The sequence below is a fragment of the Malurus melanocephalus genome, unplaced genomic scaffold (genome assembly GCF_030028575.1).
Source record: "Malurus melanocephalus ecotype Western Australia unplaced genomic scaffold, MMel_1.1 scaffold_165, whole genome shotgun sequence".
Classification (NCBI taxonomy): Eukaryota; Metazoa; Chordata; class Aves; order Passeriformes; family Maluridae; genus Malurus; species Malurus melanocephalus.
The window spans coordinates 394103-413329 of NW_026623397.1; the positions used below are offsets into that span (position 1 = coordinate 394103).

Here is a 19227-nt window from a genome sequence, read left to right on the forward strand (position 1 = left end):
AATGTTTGTATTTGTAGTCGATGGAACATCYAGGACAGGCTTTGACCTACAAACTTAGGTATGTAGCAGCAGCCTAGACAGAAACACATCTACTTGAGTCTGAACCAGAATTGAGGTAAGATTGCTTGGTATATACAAAAAAAAATTTAAAATATGAATGCACATGTTGAGGCAGACAGGATTTTTGTGTTTTGAGTTTTCTTCCCCTCATCCCTGAATTTTTTCTGATTTCTTGCCTTCAAGTAATCTTTTCATTAAATTTAATACAATGGCATTCTCTTGGATAATGCAAGGGGAAAACCTTTAAATATTAGGATAAAAGAAATGTTGGAAATTTCTAAAAAGTTTAATCAAAAATAAGATACAGGAAGGAAGAAAATTATGAAGTCATTCCCCGCTGGTTTTCATCCAGAGAGTGCTTAGACTCTCCTCCTCTTCCTGGCTGTCTATTCTTTCCCAAGGCACAGCCTTGTCTCAGAGCCTTGCAATTAAACCACACTCGGTGACGTTTCAGTGACGTGAGCTGACACGGCTGAGCTGGCTGCAGTGGCATGTCCTGACTGCCACCACAGAGATGTGACCCAATTATTGTGACCTGACACACTTGCAATCTAGTACAGCCTCAAGTCTCACAGCAGTAGCCCCTGAAACCACAAGAGACTCATGGGAAAGCTGAAACCAAACCAAAGCAGACTGAATTAAATCCAGGAGAAAGGCACTCAGAAAAAAAACATAATTATATCACACAGTTTGTTGTTACACGCTTCCTTTGCTTGGTAGAAGACTTTGGGTGCGATATCCACATGCTTTTTAAGAACAGGAGTGTTGACAATCCAGGAGGAAATGACAGAGCTGATTATATCCTGCTCTGAACACAATTAGGGACATAACACAATCCGTGTGCTGACTGCTGGGTGTGCAGTGGAGCTGCACTGCAAAGTGGGGGCAAGGTGAGGTGCAGCCCCTGAGCAGATCCCTGCAATGTCTGGWGATTCTGCCCCTGATACAGAAGGGTTCCACTGCAAAAGCTGAGATATCTTACAGAGGGAGACAAGAAATACCAAATATGGTCAAGAAATGTGCTTAAGAACCACACCTACACATCTCATGCACATCTTCTGGTGATTTTGTGATGTTTGCAATAAGACAGAATCACAGAATCCCATCACAGGATGGGTCAGGTTGGAAGGGACCACAGTGGGACATGTGGCCAACCTCCTTTCTCAAGCAGGGTCATCCCAGAGCACATGGCACAGGATTGTGTCCAGATGGTTCTCGAATATCYCCAGTGAGGGAGACTCCACAGCCTCTCTGGGCAATCTGTTCCAGTGCTTGGTCACCTGCACAGTAAACAAGTTCTTCCTCATGTTACCAGGTGTTTCCGTCACTTTCCAGCCTTACAAAAGCTTGTGAACAAACTTTTGTTKCTGCATGTTACCTATTTTTTGTCTCCTTCACAGTTGTTCACTGTCACCACTGAGRACCAGAATTCCTAAACTGAAAATCAAATAATATGCTATTTCTGAAAAAAAACCCCATTAATTACCCAAATGCAAGAATGTTCCCTATAAATCTCAGCAGCCTAGTKTATTTATTCCAAAAAAGAAGTCACAGATAACCACAGGAGAGAATTTTGCAAACTAGGATCTAGAACTTAAAATGAACCACTTGAGGACAAATTTACCATTGGATTAATTTTTAATTTGCTGTCTATTTCAAGTTYGTTACTTTTGTCTGGGACACTGATGAACGGTGACTACATCTACCATGGAAATTCAGTCCTGAATACTTTTTTTTCTAATAAAATCCAGGAAATTATTTATACTTAAATGAGAGTGAATAATATGTTATTCTTACTCTGTATTAACTGGTTTTTTTTCCCAGAATAGTCTTTTCAATGCTCTTAGGAGATAAAACTGGTTCTCCTGTGGGAAAGCAAACTCAGACAAAAAGGTGGGGTTTGCTGTGACTACTGTTATTGAAAATCCAAAAGAAGTTCTTTTAGTTAAGACTCTTAACCAGACCAGAACGTTATTGTGTGCACAATAATCACTCCAGSAGTGAGCAGCATGCRGGYGGGCAGGATGAGAACAAGCATCTTYAGAGMAGTTATCTCTGACAGAACTTTGGGGGGAGGAAACAAAGGTGTGACATGGCTGTAGGGGAAGGAAATCATGAGAGGGTCCACACCCACTTTTCAGAGGCAGACTGKAGGGGAAAAGGCAACTCCAGACAACGTTTTCATAGCAAACAGAAAAGAAGAGAAAAAAATACAGAGGCAGCAGTGGTGAAGCAGCTGGGATTCAGGCTCCCAGAGATTTCCTGGCCCAAGGGAACAGCTGGAGGGTTTGCTCCCTCTACTGGAGCATCCTCATAGACCCACCAGAGCCTGGCTAGCTTGACCCACCCTCAATCCCACAGAAAATCTCTGACTAGGAAATAAAAATTAATGCAKTGTTGATTACCATTGCTGGCTTAGTGTCATAAGGATTTTTTTTTTAAAGACTGACTGTGGTTCAATATGCAGCTGAAGGCAGAGGGGAGAGAGCTATTTCATTGCTTTTGTTTCCAAAATAATCACAAGAAGGCATACAAGTTTAAATCTGTATTTTCAAATGGTAACTCTGTCAGTTCAGTCAAACTGGAGCACAGGAAAATCAAGSAGGCTTTTCCAGTGTCTAATATAATGCAGAAGAGCAACTCCTGCTGTATGACCTTTGCTCTAGGACAGCCTGGCCTTAAATACTTGGCCTTRCAACTAAACAGCCTGTTCCTACAGGAAGCAGAGGGTAAATCTCTCCTAAAGCATCTCCAGACAAACACAACGTCATCTCTCAGTTATTCAGCATTCACATCAGGTGAGATAAGTCAGGGCAGCAGGAGGCACAGTGACAGCAAGAAACCATGACTCAGACACTCCCAGACACTGCTCCACTCTTGCTGGAAAGAGTTGGTGGCTGACACTCCTCCTTTTCTTTTRTAGAATCAGGGTCACCTTTTGGGCTCTTAGATTGCAGGATCATGCACCTCACAATTCAGCTTTCTGTAGGCTGAATGAGAGTTCAGGAAGCCTTATTTCTTCATGCCTTTTTTATATCCTAAGTCACGTACCATTGGTGTGGAATCTCCCTTCTCCTATGTATCTAGCATCTGACATTTGATACAAAGACCCCCAATTTTAGCTAAAAATCGCAGGTGTAATAGTAAAAAAAGTAAAATGTGTGATTAAAAACTCATCTGGTTTATTTTAATGGCTTTTGTGGCYTCTCCTGTTTAAAAGGCTTTCTGTCATCTCAGTGAACATCTTGGCCCACTGGTGCTCAATCACCTCACAGATTCAATGGAGGAAACGGAAACCAAGCTCTGCAGCAGTGACAAAGAGGAAACTTTCAAAAGAGAGCTACCATACTGCACAGGAGAAATAGACTTCACAGCTTCTGGCAAGAAACATGGAAAGGTATGGGCACTGAGGAGCTCTATTGCTGTTGTTCAGCTGTTCCTTCTCAGCATTAAATGCAGAGACTGTAACAGTGAGGGTCAATGTGCCGGTGTGAGGCACCACGCTGCACTCCAGGCAGAGACCACACCTTCCTGAACATGAATGTGGCTTAAAATGTGGGCTTTCAATATTCAGAAATCAGTAACTTGATTTGCAATGACGTGATACAAATACAGGTGATCACTTTTCCCTTCAAAAAAAATCTAACAAATTATATGCCCTGCTTCCTTCGTTTTGTTTCCTCTCCCTGTTTTAACCTGTAGCTGCCAAAAATTAAACACTATGGATTTTTACATTTTAAACATACTTTTATGCTGCTTCAATGTTTCCTTAAAGKTCTCTCTCTGATATGCAGAGAGGGATGTATGTGGAATTTAGGAATTCCTAGGAATTCCTAGAAATTCCTAAAATCTGTCTCAAGGTTTTGTTTCATCACAAAGCCTTAAGCACAAATCCAAAATATATATAGAGCTGGAAGAAGCAATGGATTCATGTAATGTCTCCTTTGAAAACAGACATAAAATCAGGCAAATATTTCAGCTTGTGCAGAAACAAAAAACACAAATGAAATTTGTTAGCGTTGACAGACTGCCATGAAACTGAAGGCAGTTTGAGTGGAACAGCAGCTCTGAGGGAGAGTGTGATAGTTCTGTGTTGCAGGCTGGCATAACCCATGCAACTGATCCAATTRGTGAGATGGCAATTATACAGAAATCTGCTAAATTCATTCTAGAATTYAGTTCTTTGTCACTTCTTGCTCAAATGATTTTTTAAAAATATCCAAGTTGGTGATAATTTCCCTCTGCATTTACCATGAACAGRCTCTTTACTGCATCTTTCTGTCCTATTGATATTCACTGAGCTTTTTTGTGTTTGTTGAAGTTTATGAAGGTCCCGAGTACCATYCACCCTGGAATTATATTTGAAGTTATGCTCAACAAGTGGAAGCTACCTGCTCCCAATTTGGTTATCTCTCTAGTCGGGGCAGAAGAAAATTTCCAGATGAAGCCTTGGCTACGGGACACTTTAAAGAAAGGATTTATAAAGGCATGTCAAAGCACAGGTGAGTGCTTTAAAAAGGAATTTGTATGCCTGATGGATCTTCACGCTTAGCCCCCAGTGACCTGCTAATGACAAAGGGCCTGCTCACAGACTTGATTTTGGAAATTCAGGACTTTGCTGAATGCAACATACAACCTGTATGTAAACACCRTKGAAAATTAAAGAGATTGCATAATARTATCGAAACCAAATTCTTTCTGAGTAAATTGCTCAAGGCAACCATTCCTGAGGTGTAAAATTACCTCATGTTATTCTCTCAGAGATGACACTAGAAAGATAGCATCAAAATGGGATCAAAAGCATTGTCCCTCTTTTGTGCCATAACAAAATAATTCTGAAGAGAGCAGAGCAATTTGACTTCAACAGGAGTGAATTTAGKTCAAAAATAATATTTTTTTGTTTCCTTCATTCTCACCTGCAAAATGAAGTAAAAGCATCTGTGAGCATTTCACAGCAAGCTCTTGGTTTAGCTTCTCTGTTCCAGACAAGATTGTAACAGTTCTGCTTTTTGTGATGAGTCAGCCTGGTACCAAAGCTCTTTTTGGCACTTTTGTGGCACACAGCTATTCTCTATCTCCAGCTGCCTTCTGTATTTCAGACTGGGCAGCACCAAGACCCCCAATTTCTTTTTGTTACATATTTGAGAAAGGCCAGCTTGCTGTTCACCTGGAGCWCTCCAGGTTCCTTGCCACCATTACAATGCTGCTGTCAATTCTCCTCTCCTGRAGAATTCACTCTGCACACACACAAGAACGAGAGAAAGAGCTGCAGATTGTGCAGGTTCTGCCCAAGCTCTGCTCCTAAGAGGTGATTGCGCTTTTAGCCCTAAATTAAATTCAACACCTTCATTGACTCAGTGCCCTTGCTCTTCCTCCAGCACTCAGAGTCGCCTGGTGCAGCGATGTTTCTGCTCGTGTTTAAACAGTGAGTGACTCTGGAGTGGACWYAGCAWTMTTGATGAGCACATTAACATCAGAGWAAAGACTGCAATGTTGCATCACATAACATGGGAAGAACATTTGCCTGAGTTTATAATTTCTTCTTGTTTTCCCAATTAAAATCTTGTGTACTTTGCATGTGTTTGCATTTCAGTTTTAAAAGTTATAGTCCATCAAGACCTGTCTTCACGTTCTCTAGCTAAAAAAAAAAAAAACTTAAATCTAGCACTGCAAATAATGTTACTTGACACACAAACACATTCAAGTACAAAGATATCACCTAACTGGCTTTTAAAAATAATTTCAGGTGCCTGGATTTTTACCAATGCTTTGCGTGTAGGAGTAACAAGACACTTAGTGCAAGCAGTCCGAGACCTTGCACTGGCTAGCACTTCATCCAAAGTGAGCGTGGTTGCCATAGGAATAACTTCACTCAGGAAAATCCAGCAYGGAGAAATTCTGGATAACACAAAGGTATTTTTCCCTCATTCTGACTTTGGGATATAAGCCGMAACTTTACAAAATTTGCCAGCATTTGGCAGAACAATTTTGATATAAACAAACAAACAAACCAACAAAGTGGGGTTAAAGCTGTGTTTCGGAGGAGTGAGAAATGAGGATCGGGGGTTTTTGGATGATRAATTCTGCGCCCTCGGCTGCAATCCCGCACATGCCCAGCAGATGGCAGCATTGGGCACCAGCGCCGCGAGCCGCGCAGGGATGAACGCCAGGAAATATCCCGAAATAAAATAAAATACCTTCCGTGCATTTCCCCTTGTCCACTTATTGCAGAACTACTTACTCCTAGCTATTACATAAATAATGTAAAAAAAAAAAAAGTATATTTTCTATTATGGGACACCAGGCATTAATATTCCTTAAGTAGGAAGGATAAATTTTCCTTAAGTAGCCACTGAATTGGTGTCCAATATGCAAAAATTTGCTCAATACAACAGGTCAAAAATACCAGCCATGCAGGATTTCACCTAGAACTCTAGAGAATTCTCGAATTTTGCCAAGGGAATCCATGTTCTTGGGAAGAAAAGCAACACACCAATAAAAAACCTCACACAATAAAACTGTTGCTGAAGGTGTTGCTGCTGAATGGACATAGAAGTAGAGAGAGAAAAAAAAATAGCATTCCTTTCTTGTCACTGGATATACAGTCTGTCCTAAACAGAACAATAAAATAGGTGTGTAGTGACAAYAAATGACAGTTTCTCTACACTATTTTGCTTCCCTGCAGAATCTAAGAAATGACTGACAAAGACAGCCCTTTGAATTCACACCTAGCTGTTCTCTCAGATAAGTTTGGAAGCACCAGCTAGAAGCTGAGAGACTGCCAGACCCTATCAGCAATTTATTGTCATTGGTCTTTCCCTTTTTTTTTCTTTTTTTTTTCCTTGACAAAGAACAGCAACCTGTTTGCTCTTCCAGGTGAGACCTGTAGCTGGAAGACTTTAACATATCTGTGTGGCAACTGGTCTGAAAGGGCCTCAAAGGATAAATCCAATTTATTGTGAATTTTGTTCATGAAAGTTGCTTTGGCAAATGCAAACAATTTCACCTCCCTCCTAGGCTAAGTGATCAAAATACATCTGGGTCTTTCCCTATCAGCAGCTACAAAACAAGTGCACTCTCTTTTTATTTTCTCCCTCTCAACTAAAGCCCAAATTCTTTGTCAAGGAATATTTTGCAAAGAGCATTCCTGACCCTATGACTTCTGGCACAGCTTCCACCCAAAGATATTTTGGATTTCAGTCAGTAACTTTAAGACAAAGGGACTACAGACAGGGATGTTGATCTAAACCCAACTCTCTTTATACTTGGCACTAACACAAGCAGCTGGTTGTATAAAATAGAGCTAACAATCCACACTAGCAAGGAGAAAAACAAGCCCTGAAATCGATGGATCCTTCCCATCTCCTCTGTGTTAATGGTATGCTTTAAACATCATTGAAAGATCACTTCCACGTTTTCAGAGAGTAAATAGGAAAATCCCCAAGGGCCTTTTTCAATTGGCTGTTGTGCCTCCGGGTCCTAATCAAAGGCCAGATCTTTGGTCAGGAGGATTAATGTTACATGGCACCAGAATGGAGGCACGCCCTCTGTCAAAACAAAATCTGAAGGAAATTAATTAATGAATGTCAAGAAGCTCTCCCCAAGGAACGAGAGACAGAGAGAAGAAAGTCAAAGAAATTTGAGGCACTTGCTGTTCATATGAAACATGAAAGTTTCCTGCTTTTTTTTCCCCTGGAACCGCCTCTGATTTTCCTGCTCTTCCCAGAGCTGCTGRCAAGGAAAAAAGCCACAGCCTGATGAGAGCCTCTTTCACCTTGCTTTGGAGGAGATTYCTCCAGTTAGCCTGCACACAGCTTTGTGCAGATGCTATGTAGTGTGCAGAGGAAAGGAGCTTGTCCTCTGGGTTATTCCATGGTTTTATGTGTTAGCAGAGCTCCTTCCCTGCCTCTCCAGCATCAGCCTGAGCCCTGGCTGTGGAAAACTCCTGTGCTGGACGTGCCCCAGGACTCAGCTGGGCACCTGCTGCTCCTAGCAGACACTACCAACAGCTGGGATTAAGGAAGGCTCTGCATAAGCCCTGACTCTTAAAAACCTGAATGCAAATCTCTGCTGTACCTTAGTGACAACCAGGTCAYATTGCTGTGCCACAAAAGCAGTTAGGACCTGTCTGTGTCCATACAATTTGTGGGAGAAAAATGGAATACACAGTGACAACTGCCAAGGTGATAGTCTGAGTTTTGCCTGGCAACGTTGCAGGAATCAGAAAAGAGGCATGATAGAAGGAAAAGCAGATTTTAAGGAGTTGTTTTAATCTGACTTACTCGCAAGAGGACAAGGACTGTGAAAATGAAAAGGAATAATCAGACATTTACAGCCCRGGATGATGTATCAAAGTGGATACAGGGGGAAAGAAAGGGGAGTTTGAAAGAGTGTGTGTGTGGAAGCCCATATGTAGTGCAATATTTAGAGCAAAAGAGTAGCAGGCACTCTATTTTACCTAGAAGATGATTTTATGCAAAAATATCATTAATAAGTAATTTAAAGATATAACATCAGTCACCCAAAAGAAAAGAGGATTCCATTTTCTAAAATCTATCTGCCACTCACTCTTTTAGAATGCAATTTCCAAACTGAAAATAACTATTACATTTCATATAACACTATCAATTAAAGTAAAGCTGTGTTTAAATTGACAGGGATGTGGAGCAGGCTAACTCACCTACTCACCTMAACATGGATAAAACACTACAGAAATCAACAGGTTTGCCCCTCTTTATACAAGCTGAGGCTTCGCATCTCCATACACAATTATCAAATCTCATGGCTCCTTTCCATTTGTCCAACAAACATTTCCAAAATCTGCATTCCAGAGACAATGATTGATATCACTGTATTTTGCAGAGGCCAAGAGGGAAACTTCTCCYGCCAAATCTGGTCAATCAGGAACAGATTTTCCTTCTGCACCCCATTTTAAGAGTCTGTTCAAGTGCCTCAGAGGAGGTGTGCTGTGTCAGGGTGCAGGCAACACAGAAATGGAGAGGAAGCACATGAAAACATGGGCTGGGTTTTGCAGAAATCACTGACATCTCCCCTCCTCTCTCCAGGGTGAAAGCCTCGTACACTACCAGTCAGATGACAATATCCAAGGCCCACCSTATTCCTTGGATCACAACCATTCCCATTTTATTTTGGTGGATCACGCCACACCCGACGAGCCCGATGGAACCACCAAGCTATGCTTCACCTTGGAAAAATTCATCTCAGAGCAGCGCACGGGATACGTGGGTGAGCAKTTCTGTACAGAACACAAAATAATCACAAAACCAGCACAGCACAGGGGCCCTGGCCTCAGCAAAGGCAGATCTCAAATTGGATAATCACCTACATGGKCAAGATCAAGCCACACTTGTCATTATGTAAGAGGCAGAACTGCTCTTTGAACCAAAAATCTGCACTTATATTGCATCTCCTTAAATGTAGCTCAAAGATGATCTTCAAAGYGTAGCTCAAATTGTCTTAAAAAACAACATATGGAAAAGAAATCCAGCTTCAAGCACCTTAATCAGTGGTTCTAAGAGATTGATAGTCATTGTATACTTTTATTTCTTCTTGCACACAGGGTGTTGAATTGCTCCCACACTGGAAAAGAAGTCTTGTTCCAAAGCCTTCTGAAATGTTTTAAGCCATATTTGTTTAGGGATAAAATCTTATCCTGGGTAAACACTGTAGCATCTAATGTCCATCTGAATCTGTGTGAGMTTTTTCATAGTAAGAACTGAGTGTTGGGCAGGTCTCCTATTGCTGTTTGTGGAAATAAYTCAGTTGTTGAGCCAATACAATGACTTTTACCTTTGCTTTGTTTCTGCAACACCTGCAGTGCCAGCACAGCTGAAACAGGAGGGAGAGCTCCCTTGTTCCCAGCTGTGTGCATCAGTGGAATATCCACTCACACAGCCCACAGGGTGGTTGCACAAATGTGCCTGAGAACACACATTCACCTGAAGAATCCTTATCTGGTGGCTCAGATRGGAAAGAGAGCAGGCAGGCTGTAAGGGTAGCCTGAGGTCACAGCACTGAGAATTACAAAGCAGCCTCTTTTTGCTGGCAAACCAAATCTGATTGARCAGACCTCGGGAGAACATAATTCTGACAAAGAATGCTGATTCATATAACAAATATTTTGCTGGAACATACTGAATTTGGTGTTATCTTCTATAAACAAAACCAATGTCATTCATTTGAGCTCATTTATAAACACACTGAGCAAAGCTATGTGGCTTTACTGAAGTTAAACACTTTAATAAGGTCATGTGGAATTTCCCTATTTCGAAAAAAAAAAAAAACCAAAAAAAAACCACAAAACCTAGAGGTCTTTTAGAGGAAATTTTTTATATACTGAATATTCTTTGCAATTAAGGACTTTCCAGATTCACAGCATAAAGTCAGAATCCCCTGAYCTGCCCCTCCTCTGGCTAAATTTTATCTAAATCTATGGTAAATGAAGAACATTTGTAGACCTGATCATACTTGGAGGAACCTGTAGTCACAAGGGTCACTCTTCAAAGGGCATCACGTTAGAGAGGTGTGACAATGCCATGCCATTCACCGAAACAAATTGAGTTTCTTGCCAATCAYGTCCTGGCTACAGCTCAGTCCAACCTTATCTCTGCAGTCATCCCAAAAGAGAGACAACAAATAACAAGCAGAGATTTGGACTGAGTTCTGGGAGATCTACAAAGGGAAACATCAAAAGATTGTTTGAATCAAATGCCTTTTATCTTCCAGCTGAGAGAGGCATTCATTTCATGGTATTACTGTTTTGATTGAGCTCCTTCAGGCCAATCTGTGGTCACCTTTGTATTCCAGAGTTAAATTAAACCATCTATTTCACAGGAACRGGTAGCATTGAGATCCCTGTGCTTTGCTTACTGGTAAATGGAGGACCAGGCACACTTGAGGTAAGAAGCTGTTTTCAACTTCAGAAAAATAAATTAACTGGTGCCAAGTAATTAATGGAAAATTTGGCTGGATGACAAACACATCTATTGGCACTTTACATAAAGTAAAAATTCACATCTATATGCCATTAAGAATTGAGTTCTGTTAATATTAAATTTGCCAGTGTTTGTTTGGGAGAAGTATTTCCTTTTGAATAGGCACCAGCTGATCATTAAAACTTCCACCGCCAGCTTGTTCAGTGTGAAGAAAGAATCCAAGCCCAAAAAAAACCCCACAGAAGGCAGCTCCAGATCTAGGGGAACAGAAATATCTGTTATGCCTTGAAACACAGACAAAAAAGAGATGAACCTGTCAGTGCTGTTCACCAACAATGACACATTTGTCTGTTCCAGAGCTCAGAGGGAGAACAAGCCCAGGTTTTCTGGACACACCATTTAAAATGGGAGTGTCCTGGTTCCWCTGAGCAAAAGTACATTGTAGGATTGAAGACTGGAGTGTTGCCTGATAATCATCCCAAATCTTCAGAGAAGGATCAGTTTTGATTTTTTTTTCCTGAGTGGTTCTACAACTTAAAGAATCTGTTAACCAGGAGATACACTTTGAGTTCTATTTTATATTACTTTACTTTTTTTTTTAATACGCTCAGTCTAGAATACCTTTAGAGAGACATAATTTAATTATAAAGTTTCCAAGTGACGAGACTGTGGCATGCAAGCTGGTAACATCTTTCAGAATAATTATTCCTTTCTGGGAATGTTTTCTAGTTTCAGTTTCTTGTATCTTGTCATAGCTTTTTTGTCAGCTTGACTGAAACACACAGTAGTATTAGGAATCTCACTGTTTAAATAAAGATTGCATCACTCCATGAGTTTTCTTTCTAGAAGTTAAATATTGCAGTGTTTCTTAATATCTTTGGTTTAGAAAAAACCCAAGTTGTGACATATAAATCYTCCTTTCAAAGTTTTAGAGAACATGGTGACTGAAAGATTGAGACTGGCTGGGGTTGCTCTAAACTGGCACGGGCTGGGAATGGATAACTGGCCWCACTTTTTTAGAATATCAGTTTCTTAAATGGATTTCTTAAAATGGATAATACACACCAAATACTACAAACAGTTTTTAAAAAACCTCAATACCTAAATGAAAGAAAAAAAAAMMCCTGCACCASWATTGACTCAATACAATCTTGCATAACTCCAGAAGAAGAAATAGACTGGCAGCAAACAGACATTGTTCCAACTATGATGCCACGGCCTCTGCTTTTCTCCTCAACAACCTGTCTGACTCATTCTAATTGCACAAGTAATAGGAGTAGGAGCATTTAACTCTTGTATTTGCTATGATTCAGTGGTTTTCTTTTTCCTATTGTATTCCTACAGGCAATTTCCTTATTTTCAGAACATATTGCCAAGTTTAGTAGATAGAAAAAAAATCAACTCACTACAAAAGATCCTGCTAATAATTTCTGTTCAGGGTTGCTCTTGCACTTGACTACACTGAAACAGAGACTTCAGGGGAAAAAAAAAAGTCAGGGTCAAAGAAATTTTATGCATAGTTTGTCCAAATGAGGTTGCTTAGCTACTCAGCAGATGTGTGGTGAAAAGAAGCATAGTCAGAGGCCTATACATGGATGACCTGCTACAGAATTCAAAAAATCCCAATAGCTTAGAGGAGTCTGGACTGATTCCATAGTGAATCTGATTTATGTTTATTTCTGGTTTGCTAGAAGTCCTTCTTTTTAATAAAATTTTCTTTCCACATGTGGATTCTAAAAATGTCCTTTTTTAAACTACAGAGAGTTTGCAGTGGTTTGGAAAATTCTGCTCCCTGGCTTATCTTAGCAGGGTCTGGAGGTGCAGCTGACATCTTGGCTGCATTCATGAATGACCCACAGCTGATCGTGCCAGAAGCTGTTGAAAAGCAGCTTAAGGAGAAATTCCCTGCAGAAAGCTTCTCACAGAAGGACATTCTCCAGTGGACAGTGACAGTGAGTTCTCTGTCTGATAAATCATCACGTTCAACAAGTCTCTCCTAACCTTTGGAGCTTTGGCAGCCCCTTCAGTACAGGTTTGGCAAGAAGCTGCTCACAAGTTTTGGGAACTCCAGTGCTTTGACACCAGTGCCATCRAATGCCTCTCCAGCATTAAAATCAAGGGGTCATTTGATCATGCAAACCACTTTGCTGCCCCACTCATTCAGCTAAACACTTAGGGCTCTGTCCTKCCTCCATCCMATCCCCAAGTAACAGCACCCAGGARCCCCACAGTCCTTCTGCAGCACATGAAGCATTATTTATAGCCACAGCTGTGGAGCTTGTGMAGCTGTGACAGAAGAGACCTAATTCATGATCTACAGCTGTTAAATGGAAACCTAGCTGTGGATAAGMATGAATAAATTAAACAGAATGAAGYGTGTTCAGAAATCCTATCTATTGTCAGTTACTTGTTCTTTCAGTGTTATTGTTCTTAAAACAGAAAGACAAAGATTCACAGAGCTTCCTTACCCTTTGTCTTGGGGTACACTTGCTGAATTTAAACCACTATGTATAAGCCTTTTAGAAATAATTAAAAAAAAAAAAAAATCACTTTGAGATTGTCTTTGTGTGAAGACTGAAGGGTTTCTGAGATAAACCAAGYCCACCTGACCTGGCCCACGACATGTCCTTTGCTTTCCGTGCTGAAATCCTCAGCTTTAAAAGTTCCACMCACTAATTCCATTAGGAAGAACTTTACCAGATCACTAACAAAAGGGGATGAAAAGCATCTAGAAGCAATATTGCCAGATGCTCACAATGTCTCAGTGCAGCTGAACTGTGAGGAAGAAAACTCAATAAACAGAAGCAGAAGGAAAGAGAGGAGTACTGTATATCAATATTTGAGGACTTTTACTTAGAGAAGAGTTAGAGACTATGCTTTTAAATAAACAACTCAGAGAGCACAACTCAAATGTCAAAGCAGGATGAGGTAAAATGAAACTGGTGGTATGCTGGCTATAATGTGACTTTGAGTAAAATAAGAATGTAAGATAAGGAAGGATCTTTTAATTAAAACACTGTTCTGCTTCTCAGCATACCCAAGTCCTGTTCCTCCTCCCCTGGTAGTGACTTGGAAAAGGCAATAACACCCTCTTTGTCTTGGGAGTTATTTATGTATGGGAAACTAATAATATTTGCCTTCTTGCCAAACCTCAGCTTTGCAATTAGAACATAATTTTTGGGAAATACCACATAGGTGATCTTCACTGTTGGGCACATATGTGCATGGGAAAATGTGTAAAATTACTTTTGTTTCAACTCCAAATAGATTCAGACCATTATTTCACACCAGCATCTTCTAACTCTGCACAACTTTGAGCAAGATGGCTCAGAAGAACTAGACACAGTCATTTTAAAAGCTTTAGTAAAAGGTAAGATACAATAAACCTTTGATAAGTTACAATAAACCTAAGMTACAACAAGTGTAATGTTTGTCTTAGTTGACTTCCATACCATAAATATATTTAATTTTTCCCCAGTGCAAGTTCAACTGGCTGTTGGATCAGATATCCTTTCTGATGCATTGTTCTTCTGTTTGTTTATTGACGAATTAACTGTGGCAGTTACCATAGCTCTTGTAACCTTGCTCTAAACCAGTGTTTGCTTTTTAATCTCATGCTATTGTACAGTATTTTTTTAATCACTTCTGTATTTCAATACTTGCTTCTCTTAGTAACAGAGGCTACAGAAGAACTGAAATATACCGGAGCAGTATATTATTCAAATTACAAACCATTAAAAAAACCCCAAGAAAACAAAAACAAAAGCCACAGGTAGACTAGAACTACCTTTGTTTCAAAAACAATCCGACAAACCAGAATTCATATGAAATCTCCACTGTATCTTTTGAAAGAAGACATTACTTGTGCTGCCACCTATTTCACTTTCCATTAACCTAATGGTTTGTTAGCTTAAATTTAGCATGGGAGAAAACAAAAAAAAAGACATTCTATTCCTAATGTGCTAATTGAAACAAGGCAAAAACAACAGCCAGTCCTGTCCCCTGCGTTCTGTCCCTCTCAATATCCAACAGTCATTTAAACGTAATAGTCTAATAGAGAATTAATCTAGAAAAAAAATCACATTTTTGAATATTAATGTTGCTAAATTTAGRAAAATATTGCTGTTAAGAGTTTCTGGTTAAGCAACCTACAGATCTGTGATAGCTGAAGGAGAACTTGCATTGCTAATCAAAGTACCAATAGTAWATTAAACTAAACAATACTGCTAAATATCGACTTTCTTTGCATTTCCCATTTTTTTCCAGCCTGTAAAAGTCAGAGTCAGGAGGCTCAGGAATATCTGGATGAACTGAAGCTGGCTGTGGCCTGGAACAGAGTCGACATTGCTAAAAGTGAAATATTCAATGGTGACGTGGAGTGGAAGGTACCAGGTTTTACTGCCTTAGAGGACAATTGGAGTAYAATCCACTGTGCACAGGACACTGGAACAGCCCAAAATGTTTTGGGAACATCCAAAAAAATGGCTTCAGATTTTAATACTACCACTGAGAGACTGGGCAGGGATAGTGAGCTTCCTGAGGCTGTTTGTCTTGGCCCCCTATATGATAATGGCTAAAGACAGAGGAATGACTTTGTGTTCATCATCTCTTTCTTGAGCTCTTTGAGAGCAACATTTCACCCCTTCTGTACAGACCTTTAATGCAAATGAAGCAAAGCTTACAAAGTACAAGAAGCAGGCAGATATTAATGTTAGAAGGTGGTATGGAGAATGTAATTTTTCAGCTGCTGCATAAATAGCYAGTGAGGTGGGTACCTTACATCAGATCCTACAGCATACAATTTGTGTTGATGTTTTAGCACAGCACAGACACTTTGTCAGAGAGAAATGAAGAGAGTTCCACCTCTTTCTCACTGTACCCATTGTTGATTRGTGGAAGACAAAATGTGCATGTCCTCATGTTAAATCTCTCTCATCATCCATCCATGATTACCCCCAAAATTTCATTTTTTCATTGTTTTCTTTTTTTTCCCCTTTCATCAATCTAGTCCTGTAACCTAGAGGAAGTGATGATGGATGCTCTGGTCAACGACAAGCCAGAATTCGTAAAATTGTTTATTGACAACGGGGCTAACATATATGAATTCCTGACCTACAGTCGCCTGCAGAGACTCTACTGTTCCATTTCTCAGAAATGTCTCCTCTATGAACTTCTCCTGAAGAAACATGAAGAAGGCAAACTGACCTTGGCAGGGCTCACTGGTCAGCAGCAAAATGAGCAAAGGGAGATCTGCCCCCTCTTCACTCTCAGTGAGGTCTCCAGAGTTCTCAAGGATTTTCTTCATGATGCATGCAAAGGTTTCTATCAAGACGTCAGACATGGAGGCAAGAAGAAATCTGTGAGTCACAACTTTGCATCGTAGTTCAATCTGATCCCCTCCAATTCAGAATCCGAACAATTTTAACTAGGTCTAGCTTTTGGGGTGGGGCAGGGAACAGATTCAGTGAAAGATAATGGCAAATACAAAGTGATAAGATTTACATTTACTAAGGAGTAATTAGATATAAAAATAGTGGTTGGCTTTTCTTTTCTCACACAGAACTTCAGGCAGAAGTACTTGAAAGATAGCACTTTCTAGGAGAAAGAAAAACAAGCAATGTTTTTAATCCCAGGTCTGAAAATGGTCATCTTTGTATGTGAAACTATTCCAAGATTTAAACTGTCTATGAGTAGACCACACTCAGCTACTGATACTCAATAATATGCAGCATTTGATATTTGCTCTTAGATCATTACAGTTTTGTTATTGAGTGACATAACACAGCAAGGAATAGGAACAACTGTGGGAAGGGGCCCAGGCAAGAGTGCTGGCCAGAGTATGGCAAGGAAATTGTGATGGGAGTACCACTGTGGAATGTCTACAATCCACAGTGCTGCAATAGGTGCCTCATCATTTTTTTTTCATTTTGACAGTGTGTTTAATATTAAAACTCCCAAGTACCAAAGTTCTTGCAAAAGCATTGAAAGGAATTTTGGGCACAAGCTTTCAAAACAATGTGTGTTTTGGGCACATTGTTTCAAAACAATGACATAAAGAAATGTCATTAAGATTTACTTTAAGACAAACTAAACAATTAATCCTTTTGGTATTTGCCAAGTTCTAACTCCATCTTAAAACCATTAAAACTGAAACCTAATTTAATAAAATAATTCTCACTCAAGAGCTTAAATCAACTTTGCTTTGATAAAGCCTAGCTAAATGAATTAATAGTATGAAAASTTAAGTTTGAATCTACTCAGCATTTTTTTATTCACAAGGACACAATACTTGAAATAATACCTCTGAAGTCACTAAGCAGCCTCCAGACTTACAAATTTGCCCCCCAAAGTCTCGCTTAACCTTTCTGGCATTTAGCAGTAAGTGAGCTAAAGCCAAAGTGCTGTAAATAAGGGCCAATTTAGACATCAGATCCTGCTGCCTACTAGCTTTTTCCCTTTTAAAGCTTCTTCCCATGGCTGCTTCCCAACAGCAGCCAAATCCCATTATCATTGGCAAGAGAAGGAGCATCACAGCACTGGGATACCACAGTCACTGCTGCGAAATTGTGTCTTTTTTCAAGTTAGGAACTAGTGGMTATAAAAACAGGTGAGACCTTTAGGATATCTTTGTGTCCTGCAAGGCTTTCAATGCCATTTAGTTAGTTCAATAGCTCACTACAGACTGAAGAAACACATCCCAAAATCCCACAAAAATGTCATTAAAATAAATTTGAACAGAATGCCATAACTTAAATTATTAAAAAATATATTCTCACAAAAACCTATTTAATTTAAAAAATATCCACTCTGGCTGCTTCTGACCAACACAATAGACATAAAGACAGTTTTTAAATATACTTAAAACTCAGAACTTGACCTAAGTGGCTACACTTCCTCCAGACAATATTTTTATCAAGTGCTAAAGGAAAAAGCAGTGTTCTACTTAAACTGYTCCCTGCATGAGGGAAAGGTTTCTCAAAGGAAAGACTAAAAAGAGGTATTGATGCACTCTATTCTTGTCCTGTACAGGGCCTTGGCGAGATTTATTTCTGATGAAATAAAATGCCTTTTGTTCCCTTTTCTCTGAAGYCGTGCCCTCTGTGGCAGTCGAGCAGAGTTGGATACAATAGAAGGCAAGCTCAGATTAGTTTATCACAGGTTTGTCTTGTCTGATATTACACACCAGTGGCTGAACCCCGGCTTTAATAACGTCAATGAGAACTTTAGCATTGGCTTCAACAGAGTCACTGYTTCATCCAGAATGTTCTCACACATATTGGGTTATATCAGGGACACAAGGATCCCTTAACTCAGTTAAGAATTAGCAGAATGAGCTAATTACCTCTTAGTTCTACAGAAAATAAAAATCAAAGAAATACGAAGCAGCTGGCGAGGCCAAGAAACACTTAGATCATGTCATTTGCAAGGAGCAAGACTGCAAATCAGGTTTTAAATTCTACAAACCATATTTCAGGATAAAATGAACACAAAGCGACTACCTGGCCCCTTGGACATGAACCAGAAAAGCAAAAATCCTTGGAGGGATTTGTTTGTATGGGCAGTACTTCAAAACCGGCACAAGATGGCAAACTATTTCTGGGCTATGGTAAGCTCTGAGCTGTAGCTGCTTCAGGTGAAGTATCGGCATATTTCAAGTTTACGAGGTGGGGTTTGTTTTTTTTGTTTTTCTCCCTCTCAGCCTTGCAGCTCAGATGACAGATAGGTTTGTTTCCTAAACGCGAGAGGTGGCATTTATTGCGCCTTTCATCTCTCAGCCGGYGGGGCCGGGGGATGGGGGCACAGCGCTGTAAATCAGCGCAGAGCTGCCCGCCCTGCTCCCCCACTCCCGGGCACAGGTTTTGTGCCTCCTACAATGGCCAATTGTTGGGGGCCGAGCGTGACGGGAGGGGACGGAGCAAGAGGCATCTTTAGGGTACGTGCTCCGCGCGTAGGGATGAGCATCCCGCTCTCCACGGCTCAGCTTCGAGCGGGCATAATCGGCTCCTGTTTTACATCCCAGCCCCGTCCCTTCCATCTGGGAGCCTGCCTGCCCCCACAGACACAGGCTGTGTCTCGGGCTCCATCCCCTTGCAGAGGAGCGCATCTGGCCCGGGGGGAGCCCTGGCAGAGCGGGGTGTGTGCGTGCGGGCACATGGGCACAGCCCCGGCAGAGCACGGCCCCGCTCCGGTCCCTGCTGTGCCTCTGCCAGCC

At 40.6% G+C, this 19227-nt stretch overlaps 1 protein-coding gene across 1 annotated transcript in view; it reads left to right on the top strand.

Moving 5' to 3' along the window:
* Positions 1 to 3286: 3286 nt before the first annotated feature.
* TRPM5 (transient receptor potential cation channel subfamily M member 5) overlaps positions 3287 to 19227 on the top strand; it is a 34846-nt gene continuing 18905 nt past the window's right edge. Inside the window, exons 1-10 of the mRNA XM_057372150.1 lie at positions 3287 to 3457; positions 4382 to 4562; positions 5807 to 5973; positions 9126 to 9306; positions 10915 to 10979; positions 12776 to 12967; positions 14283 to 14385; positions 15282 to 15400; positions 16024 to 16374; positions 18490 to 18621. Of these exons, the coding sequence (XP_057228133.1) occupies positions 3341 to 3457; positions 4382 to 4562; positions 5807 to 5973; positions 9126 to 9306; positions 10915 to 10979; positions 12776 to 12967; positions 14283 to 14385; positions 15282 to 15400; positions 16024 to 16374; positions 18490 to 18621 (1608 nt within the window). The 5' untranslated portion in view covers positions 3287 to 3340. The remainder of the gene's footprint in view (positions 3458 to 4381; positions 4563 to 5806; positions 5974 to 9125; positions 9307 to 10914; positions 10980 to 12775; positions 12968 to 14282; positions 14386 to 15281; positions 15401 to 16023; positions 16375 to 18489; positions 18622 to 19227) is intronic.